This window comes from Coccinella septempunctata, chromosome 5 (genome assembly GCF_907165205.1).
Source record: "Coccinella septempunctata chromosome 5, icCocSept1.1, whole genome shotgun sequence".
Lineage (NCBI taxonomy): Eukaryota > Metazoa > Arthropoda > Insecta > Coleoptera > Coccinellidae > Coccinella > Coccinella septempunctata.
The window spans coordinates 32,577,722-32,588,556 of record NC_058193.1 but is presented as its reverse complement, the minus strand read 5'-3'; the positions used below and the strand labels follow the sequence as shown (position 1 = coordinate 32,588,556).

The 10,835-nt window shown below is 36.8% G+C and overlaps 2 protein-coding genes across 2 annotated transcripts; both read left to right on the top strand.

Moving 5' to 3' along the window:
* The first annotated feature begins 1,267 nt into the window (after window positions 1–1,267).
* Window positions 1,268–2,274, top strand: LOC123314111. Its single transcript, XM_044899228.1, has 4 exons — window positions 1,268–1,342; window positions 1,573–1,674; window positions 1,876–2,032; window positions 2,093–2,274. Exons 1-4 carry the CDS (start codon window positions 1,268–1,270, stop codon window positions 2,272–2,274), a joined length of 516 nt encoding a protein of 171 aa, XP_044755163.1.
* A 460-nt stretch (window positions 2,275–2,734) lies between these two features.
* Window positions 2,735–9,466, top strand: LOC123313503 (phosphoinositide 3-kinase regulatory subunit 4). The gene is made up of 15 exons (XM_044898414.1): window positions 2,735–3,043; window positions 3,145–3,753; window positions 3,811–4,369; window positions 4,426–4,867; window positions 5,185–5,333; window positions 5,400–5,668; window positions 5,773–5,947; window positions 5,999–6,216; window positions 6,273–6,502; window positions 6,588–6,669; window positions 7,288–7,387; window positions 7,450–7,703; window positions 7,848–8,155; window positions 8,258–8,427; window positions 9,016–9,466. Exons 1-15 carry the CDS (start codon window positions 2,940–2,942, stop codon window positions 9,382–9,384), a joined length of 4,038 nt encoding a protein of 1,345 aa, XP_044754349.1. The 5' UTR covers window positions 2,735–2,939; the 3' UTR covers window positions 9,385–9,466.
* Window positions 9,467–10,835: the final 1,369 nt, after the last annotated feature.

Below are 10,835 nucleotides of genomic sequence, written 5' to 3'. Positions count from 1 at the left end.
AATCAATGTTTATTGAATTTCGACTCCATGAAAAAAAGAATATGTCTCTGGTTTCTTTTCTGCGAAGTATTAGCAAGCTTTAGGGTAGTTACAAAATGGCGAATGCGCATATCAGAAATAGTGTTGAAACCATGATTACCATTTACCGTTTGTATTTATATTGAATTTATTATTTCATATGCTCAACAATTTGGTTCCACGGGTAATAAATAAGTTACTACATAATAATCGATACTTACCTTCGATATCACAAGGAAATATACTGAACATACTCGAGAACCCAGTCAACTTTTTGAAATCTTTCAAAAATTCAGCCGATTTCAGAAATCCACAATTTGTTAAAACTGAAGAATTCATAAGAACAAACCCAGTGATGAGGATGATACCTCTTTTAGCCAAAAAATGTATTTTTCTCATTTTTCGCAGTATCTTCGAGAATTTTAAAAACGTAGTAACTCCTAAGTTTTCGTCTAATACATCCAAGACTGTTGGAAGATATTGAGAGCTTCTTTAAATATAGGGCCATATGGGGGATATCAAGATCAATTTGAATACTAAATTTGGAATAACATGAACCAAATTGATCGTTAGACGAAAGAAATTCAAGCAGAATTGCCTACTATTCTCTTTTTGTACGAAACTATTTTTATGGGTTAATTCATGTTTGCTCGAAGAATATTTTATTGTCGGAAAATTAGGTCAGACTTCTTCGAATAAGCGTACAAGTTCAAGGAAAGTTTTGGAAGGCACTAAACATATCTCACTTATGTAGTCTACTGAAAAAAATTTGGTGGAGTTGTTTTTTCAGCGCTTTTTTCAGGGAATACGATTCGATATAGGGAAAATCATAAGTATTATATGAATGGAAGCTCATAGTTACAACCAATTCAGCTCAGTTATATGGAGAAATTAAGTTAAAAAATAGATACGTTATTCATGTATGTAATTACCACAATGATGATAGGCTTTTTTGTCACATCACCAGAACCATGTATGGATAAGTAGTGTAAAATCGATTTATTTGATGTTGATGTATATTTGCTGAGGGACAGCATATCCTAGATAGAGCAATAGATATGACTCGTTTCGTATATGTACGGTTATTCATTTCATTCTCTCTGATAAAATCTATCATACGATATAGGCTCACACAAAGGAACAATATTTCATACAAAGCTTCGTAATGATGAATACAAGAAAAAAAATTTCACTGGAAATTTCATGTCAATCCAGGAATATTGATCATTGTCCAGTATGTTACCAAAACATGGCTTTGTTTCATGTGTTCCTATTCTGGTTTTCAGTGAGATTAGGCTCCATAATTATTGGCTTCATGACTGCAGTGAGCTATTGAGTTTTTCCATTTTTATTTGCACTTACCTTCTGCCTCATACATTTTAGATTCAAGGAACGATCTGGTTGGTTCATATGTTGCGAATGTTGAATGATAAACCCCATTTTTCCGAACATTTAAAAGTTGTTTCGGATGATTTTGGACTTCGTGGAGCTTTTTTCGAAGAATTGATCAGTGGTGTGGTTAATATTTTCATTTCTCACTACATTATTCGTCAGATATGCTGTTTTTCAGATCCTTCAACCCTGATTAGAAACTCTATTGTCTATTTTTCTTGTTTGATTATTTCTTCTATTTCCCTAATGTGGGGGGCAATACAGGTAAGATAAATGTTATTGTCATATGACTATGTGGTAGAGAAAAAGCTCAAATTATTAAGACCAAAAACAGCACAGTAGCGGTAGTTGTCAAAAAAAAAATTCTCGATCACTTTTATATGGACTGGCTTCACGAAAGAACTCTTCATATATTCTGTAACAAGGCACTTCGTTTATTCTTCATGAAAAATGACTTCATTCCAGGTTCAACTCAAATTCATGTATCCTTTTATTGCATTTTACGTTTTCTATATAGCAATTTTAGCCCTGCAGCTATCAGTTTTCATAATGAGCTTGAAATCAAACGAATCAGGACTTGGAGATATGATTTTGTATTCCAATTTGGGATCATTTGTTCTACGTAAGTTAGAATAAGATTATCAGACTTATAATGTCGAATAACTTGAAAAATTGGTTCTAGTGTTTTATCTTTACACTTTGGCAATTGTCGTCAGTTTCATCCAAATCATCAAAGATTTGAGGAAAAGATTGGAGAAGAAACCACTTTTAGTTAAAGAAGCCCAGAAGAAGATCAATACCATTCATGATAGCTACAATATGAAGGAGAATTATTTTCAGTATGTTAAGTCTTTCACGAAGTAAAACATGGACTGATTTCTGTGAAGAAATTTTAATACGAAATGACAAAAAAATACCTATACTCAAATGAGAAATAAAAATTGTATTTAAAAGAATTGTGATGTTATTTCTGAGGAAATGGACCTTGTGTGTATATTTCACCTTTCTATATTCATGAAGATTTCTTCATATGATTAGATTAGATTAGATACCTCCATTCGAATAAATGACTCAAAATGGCGAATGCGCTTAAAAATCAAATCCTATTGTTGAAATATGATTTATCGAAATTGACATCAAGAAACTGGTTCGCCTAACTGAATCCAACAAGGCAATGCTTTGCAATTAGTCATACACAATAAAATTGAGAAATCAGAAGGGTTTTGCTTTCGAAAAGATGTAGACATAGGTTTTACTGGTGGCGAAACTGTATGTACCATTTTGATTTTGCTTTTTGGTCCAAACTGTTGGCAGAATTGGAGAATTTTGATATTCAGTAAATAAACAAACAAGTGTCACTGCAGGGGGCAAAAATATTAAAGTTATTGAAATTTTGAGCATTTTTTGGTCTGCTTTGTTGTAAGAACAGTGTCATTGGTAATATTGTAATATTTTGCTGGTGCTTTTACTCATTGACGGTACTCTATTACTGAAAATTTATTATGAGAATATAATTCTCTGAAAGAAGAATGGGTAATCAATTAGTGAGCATTGCCCCTTCTCAGATTCTACCTGTAGAAAGATACTTGAATGATTATTCTACACCCGAATTGAAGTTTGTTTACGATAAAAGGTAAGTCATTACTTCAAAAAAGAAATCACATAAATATTGTTGCTTCTCCATAAAGAGAATAGACAATGAGGTACTCATGTTGATTTCAAAATTTATTTCAGTTTGGGTAGTACTAGGTTCTTAAAAGTTGCCAGAGCTAACTTAGAAGATCAAGAAGGGTCCATTGTAGTGAAAGTCTTTGCTATTCATGATCCATCTTTACCATTATCATCTCACAAAGAGAGAATTGAAGTGATCCGAAAAAAATTATCTAGCGCTGTTAATTGTATTCCATTTCAAAAAATTCTGATCAATGATAAAGCAGCCTTCATTATCCGGGAATATGTGAAGTACAGTTTGTATGATAGAATAAGCACTCGCCCATTTCTCTCAAACATTGAAAAACGTTGGATTACTTTCCAAATATTATATGCCCTCCATCAATGTCACAAGAATGGCGTGTGCCACGGTGATATCAAACTGGAGAATATTGCTATTACTTCATGGAATTGGGTACTTCTTGTTGATTTCGCTTCCTTCAAGCCCACTTACCTACCAGAAGATAATCCAGCAGATTATTCGTATTTCTTTGATACTTCAAGAAGAAGGATCTGTTACATAGCCCCAGAAAGGTTTGCAAAGAATGTGGTTGATGAAAATACAATATTGATCACGGAAGCATCTAATCATTCTAAGGATCTGACCCCAGCAATGGATATCTTCTCAGCTGGGTAAGAATTGGAAGAATATAAGAATTATTATGAAAATTTTATATGTTTTATTATCAGGTGTGCTCTGCTTGAACTGTGGAATGAACTTGATGTGCCATTTGAATATTCTGAATTATTAGCTTATCGGGCTGGCAAATATTTTCCTGATGAAGCTTTTGAGAAATTGGAGGATGAGAATCTAAGGGCATTAATATCTAGTATGATTGAAATCGATCCCTCTAAAAGACTTTCTGCTGAAGATTACTTGGCTGCAGAAAGGGGCAAACTGTTTCCTGAATACTTCTTCACCTTTCTTCAGTCTTACATGTTGATCTTCTCATCAACACCTACATTAACTCCTGATGAGAAGATCATGAGATTGAAGAATGATATTGGTAATATACTTTCATTTTTGGGCCCTATGAGAACAAGGGAGGAAGAAATGTCTGATGACGAGTATTTGTGGTATAATGATCACAAAGAATCTGAAGGAATGGTCCTCATCACTTCCCTTGTGACATCTTGCATAAGGGGACTGTATGAGTGTTCATCAAAGTTGTACAGCTTAGACATCTTACTGGAACTGGCCTATCATGCCAATAATGAAACCATACTTGATAGGATTTTACCTTATATAGTGAGTATTTCTGTGAAAATTGTTGCAGGATTATAAAATTCAAATATCTTTGCTAGATGATTTTAGCCAATGATCCAACACCTAGAGTGAAAATATGCGCTATCAATACCCTTACAAAAAGTTTAGGTCTTGTGAGACGAATAAAACAGATGGAAGCGAATATTTTCACAGAATTCATACTACCAGGACTCTCTCATTTGGTGACTGACCCCAATACCAATGTCCGGGCAGCTTTTGCCAAAAATCTACCGATATTGGCAGAAATCGCTTTCAGTTTTCTAGAAGAAATCAGGGATGACTTATTCTATGAAACGAATGGTAAAGAAGATGAGGATAAGAAGGATAATAGTTTCAACTATGAACTTGAACTGTTGGCACTGCATGAGAATTTACAGCATATCGTCACGACTCTACTTACAGATTCTCAGTCTCTGGTTAAACAGACTTTGTTGCAAAGCGAAATATCCAAACTATGCATCGTTTTCGGAAAGTCTAAAGGTAAGATTATTTATAGGTTGGGTGTGAAGTTTTTCAAGACAACTAGGAGATCTACGAAAGGTAAGTTTCCCCAATCAAAATTTCCGAACAGTTTTGTTGAATCTACTTCATGATGAGTCCTATGAAAGAATGGATAGGAACTTCACAGTCCATTTGAAGCCAAACATACAGGAAATAGTACAACGACCTTATGTTCAGCTCTACCATCTTTATACCTTGAACTACACTTCTCATCTTGTTAGACATCAGCTAAAAATTTGAATTTGCTTGCTCCCCCAATTTTCATCAGAAGCATATTAACACAAATATTATTTCAGCTAATGACATAATTTTGTCACATATGATCACTTTCCTCAATGACAAAGAAGATGTGGAATTGAGGTCACTCTTTTACGATTGTATCGTAGAAGTGGCTTCGTACATTGGATGCTACTGTTCTATTATTTTGACTCCTTTGCTCCTACAGGTGAATATTATCGATCTATCAAGATTGATTAGAGCGATTTGAAATTTATCGATGACCTTTTTGCAGGGCCTGAAAGACTCCAGTGAACTGGTCACCTACAAGGCTTTGATTGCTATGGCTAACTTGACTCAGATAGGTGTTATGAATAAATTTTCAATTTGCGAATTGATTTCTGGGACGGTCTGTTTTTTGGTTCACCCAGCGTTGAAGATCAGAAAGGCTGTAGTACATTTCATATCGATTTGTGGGTCTGTGATGGACGCCATCGATGTTCAAAGTAAAATCATTCCAAAAGTGGAAGTGTACCTGAGGTATCCTCTATTACGATTAAACAGGTTGGTGTTTTAGTCTCTTCATGTAAGACCGTTTACAAATAAAGAACTTTCGGACTGTCATTTCAAAATTATCTGGTCTACTTATAATCTACTATCCCTTTCAGATCTGAACTGATCGTTGAAGCTTTGGTTGATCCTATCTCTAGAGAAATTTACGATAGCATTATAGCCTACGCAGAGATAGATTTGCTATTAGACGTGTTAAAAAGGAGAATAGAATTGAGGAAAGGACTGATGAGTGTATCAACAAATGACTTGCAATTTCCAACTCTGAAAAACGTGAATATATCTCATAATTACTATGAATTTCTCTGAAATTTTTTCTTTCAGTTTGTTAAGAGGTTGGAGAACATAGGAATGAATGAGGACGTTGAGGTGTATATCGTAAAAATGGGTCCTAATTTGCAGAAAATTCACAAGCACAAAACAAACGTTGATGCTAGACTGAATAAAAGGCATGAGTTCAAAATGGAATTCAGTTCAGTGCAGTCCTCTGTTAAGGGTCATGTTCATAATTTGGCGGAGAATCACAGTCATCTGAATGTGAGGTTGGTTATTTCCAACCGTTTTGTAACTGTAATTCATCAATGTTGAGTTTTTCAAGGAAGTTGCAAAGGACCAATACATCCGGTTCCATAGACACCAATGTGAACTCAGATTGGAATTACAGTTCAGAGGTACTGAACAAACAATCGGACAGTACCAACTCAGGGGGCCCGCCCTCCAGAGCGACTAACAGCAGGCCATCTTCTCCGCATTTGGATAGCCATGGACAGTTTGGAAACACTGAAGCTTCTTCGAATATAAGTCTGCATGAGAAATCGTATATACAGTGTGAGTTTGACAAAAGTTTGAGTTTAATTTCAATTGGATCTACACAAAAATTCAATTGAGCCAGAATAAGAAAACATTATTTCAGGCGGAAGATCCAAAGCGAGATGTTACCTCAATTTGTTGAACGTCATAGCTAAGCAACAAGAAGATTACACCAAAGCAGTAAGGTGGGTTGTTCTGTGGGGAATTGAGTACACTGTGGGCCAAATTTAGGACAAATCAAATTTTATAAATGAACTAAATGTTTTATGAATGAAAAGGAATTGAAGTTACAAAATGAATGAACGAGTTCAGAAATAGTTGCAGACGTTGTAAATACTCGACAAAACACTTTTTTTATTTTATTTTTGCCTTTCGGTTCTATTAATCATTTAACAATCCTTGGAAAAGCGCCTACTACCAAGTGTTTTCACTTGACATAATTTGGGATTTTTTCTGTGTTTTGTGCATAATATTGATGGTTTGGTCACAGAACACTTCGGTACTTGATGTGTTTTCTGACGAAACCATAAATGTGAGAACAAAACCATAAAAGAATACCAAATTATGTCAAAACACTCCTTGGAAATACAATATAAATTTGATATCATCACTTGGATTTGACTGAGGATTTTCCAAGGATTGAGGCAACCGAAAAGCACAAAAAAAATACGTTTCATAGAAAGTATTATGTCCAATATTCACAAGGTTGTCAAACGTTTCTGAACTTGTCCGTTGATAACAGACATAATCATCTATGATTATGATTTATGATTCCAGTGTTGCCAATGGTGTTAATTTTTTAGGAGCTTCGAGTGGGCGGAGCAAAACGCATGGCAACCTCAGATGCCTCCACCCGATTGGCGGTTGAAGAGTAACCTGGTGGCTCACATGCATGAACACAAGGTGAAACTTTCAAACACTCGTACATTATCCCTTCTTCAAAATTTTTTTTTCGATTACTACAGGGTGCTATCACCAAACTGGCAACTCTGTCGGATACTTCGTTATTTGCTAGTTCTTCCATGGATGGATATGTCAGGTTGTGGGATTGCGCCAAGGTGGAGAAGAAAAGTATCGCTAATAGGTCTGTGCAGCAGTATAAAACGCAGAACGGAACTGGGGTGATTGGTATAACCACCTGCGATGGGGGACAGTCGGTTGCTTCAGCCAATCAAGACGGATATATTAACATCTTGAGGATAGATCCTGCTTCTAGCAGGTAATTCAACGCCCTCTATGAATTAACCAGCCCATCTTGTATAAGTATTGATAATTTTTCTGGTTTCATCTTTGCCCTTTTCCGAATAAAAGTTCCAATGTGTTGTTTTCAATCGGAGGAGATTCATTCCGAACTTTCTCGTAGGATGAACCTCTTGCAGTCGAAACGCCTCAATCTGGACGAAGAGGGACCACCCATGGACATCAATTGCATAGACTACGGTTCCCAGACAACCGTCATTTACGCAACGTTGCATGGTTCGATAGTCGGTTGGGACCTGCGTTGCTCTGGGGTGTCGTGGCGTTTGGAAAACAACTACAAGTACGGATTCATCACGACTTTCTGCCTGGACAAGCACCACAACTGGCTGACCGTGGGTACCAGGACCGGATACCACGTGGTATGGGACCTGAGGTTCCAGATTCCGGTCACCATAATGGAGCATCCTATACGTAAGGGATTTTTTAAATATCGAATACTCTGTAACCTTCAATGATGCGGACGGTAGTTGAATGTGAGGGATTCAATTGGATGTGTATAAATTTTTTTTTCAGAAAATATGAAGGTCAAAAAGGTGGTTAGTCACCCGACCAAACATTCATGGATCATATCTAGTGTGCAGGGCAACAACGAAATAGATATGTGGAATTTGGAAACTGCAGAAAGGGAGAAGGTGCTTTGGGGTAGTTCTTCTCCACCACTCACTTATTCACCAAAGAGCGAGGTGAGTAGTATTATTTTTCAAACATTGATGAGTATTCCAAGGGCTGTCCTTTCTCGCTCAGCCCCATAAAGCAAAACTTGATTTATGATTTTTTTTAACATTCCCTTTCAAAGTCATTGAAGGAAACTATTTAGAAAAACATTCCTTATGGGTGTTTCTACCTCATACAAATCACTGCTGTCGAAGTGATTGTGGACTCTGTTTGTTGGGATGTCCATGTAATACAATCGAAGGGGTTCTTCTGAGTGCGCCACCTGTAGAGGGATACCATGTTTGTAGAACTCTGCGATTCATTTTGCATTCATAATTTTGTATTCATAATTTTTTCTTTTCAACTGATACAATTCGTATTCGTTATTCAAACTATTGCCAAAAGAATAAGTTACAGTGGATTGCATAGAGGCGTTGACTTAGAGTCTGATTCTGTGGTTATTACCTCGCCTAAAACAAGTGAATTGAGATGTTGCTATCATTGCCTGCTAGATAGGCTCAGAGGGAAGAGAACAGCCCTCCCACATCTATATCGTTTGAACGTAGGGCCTCTGAGTTGGCGGATTGAACAATTTGCGCCGTTTTCCCAATTTTCAGGAGCACGTGAATGCGGTCTGCGCGATGCACGCAGGTTGCATCGACGGTTCGCCATTTTTGCTCACGGGAGGCATAGACAAGAGGATACGTTACTGGGATCTGTCGAACACCGAAAGTTCCTATCTGGCCGTTCCTAGTGCCAACGATCAAACCATCTCGCGTTTAGAATACTCCAGCAGGCTTGTGGATGGATCGGAGGTGACCCTAGAATCGATAGAGACGAGACCTATCAAGCTGAACGAGGAGAGTCCGCCAGAACCTCCTGCTATCGGGCACAAGGATACCATTTCGGATATCATTCTTTGTAAGGCGACAAACGTTTTCGTGGCTTCTGGGTCCAGGGATGGTGTGATAAAAGTCTGGAAATGAGGATGTTTATATTTTTAGATTTAGGAGTTAGATGTAGGAATTCCGAATCAGTTTTCGGAAATTAATAAATATTCTGACCTAATTATGTGTTTTCTTTCGATAAAACACGAAAACGAAAAGTTTAATCGGTTTAATGAACGTAAAAGAATGAGTGAAAGATTAGCAGTTGTAAAATGCTTTGTGATAGTCTATATGGGACACAGGAAGGTCTCAGAATGACAGGAAATGAGATAACTGGATTCGGAAACACTCTAGATTGAGGTCGATGTTTACTAGAAAAAACATTTGAAATTGTTCCAAGCCCGACTTATAACACTTTGCAAAACATTCACTTCTCGCTGGGAGAACCCTTCTTGTATCCACCCTTTGATTTGGTCAAGTTGCACAAGAGCCAAACGTCTTCTTGGCATGACTGACGCATCGATATTGCTTCTATTTCTTTCGATTTGCATCGAACTTATGCGTTCAAACGAGGAAAAAAAAACAACAGGTTCAGCAACAAATACCACATGGTTTTTCTGCCACCATAAAGCAGATTTAAGAGAGCGAGAGCTTCATACGGTAAAAAAATAATATGATAAAAACATCATAGTTAGGAAAACCCAGTTTTTCCTTAAAGAACACATATGTATACACATACACAACTCAACAAAAGCAACGAATAAAGAGGAATTTATGCATCAAATGTTGAGTAGTATAGTTCATACTTACTGTATAGTTGTAGCTTCCTCATTGTCAAGACTGTGTGAAGCTAGTGAAAAACACTTTTCTTGTGCGATAAAGAGCACGACTAAAAACAAAATCAGCACGAGTCACATCTTGCGTATCTAACAAAAATAAAAAACGTCAACTTAAAAATATATATTTACAATGCAAAGAATCCAAACAATCGTATTCTATAGCTTTCTAGTATGGACATATAGGGTTCCCAACTTGTCCCGGAAATGCTAGAGCGTCCACCGAATGTATCCTGCATATTGTCTTGTACCTTTCACCACCACCTGGGGAAGGTCCAACATGCCTACCGTAACCTCTCCTGTACCCATTCCCATAACTCCTTCTCACAGGCTGTTGATACTGCTGATAGTTCGTGTTCCTTTCAGGGTTGAAACCCAGAAGTTCGAAAAAAGACGGTGCTCCCTCAGCGCACACCAATATCGACAGACACACCACGAGAATCACGTACTTCATTCTTCTTTTCGTATATCGAAAACTATTTTCCGTTTAATTTCGAATTGTCCGACCGACAGGAAGATCTATCGTTGAATGAGCCGCTACGATGACCCATTTATGTTTAAATCATGTCTTATTTTTCGAAGGGAAGTACCTACGCATTTAGATCTCTCAGAATTGCAGATTAGAATTCATCCGCGATTTATCTGTTTATCGGCCGATGTTAAGGTCATTAACTCTCAACAAATTCATTTTATTTTAATATCTATGTTTATATT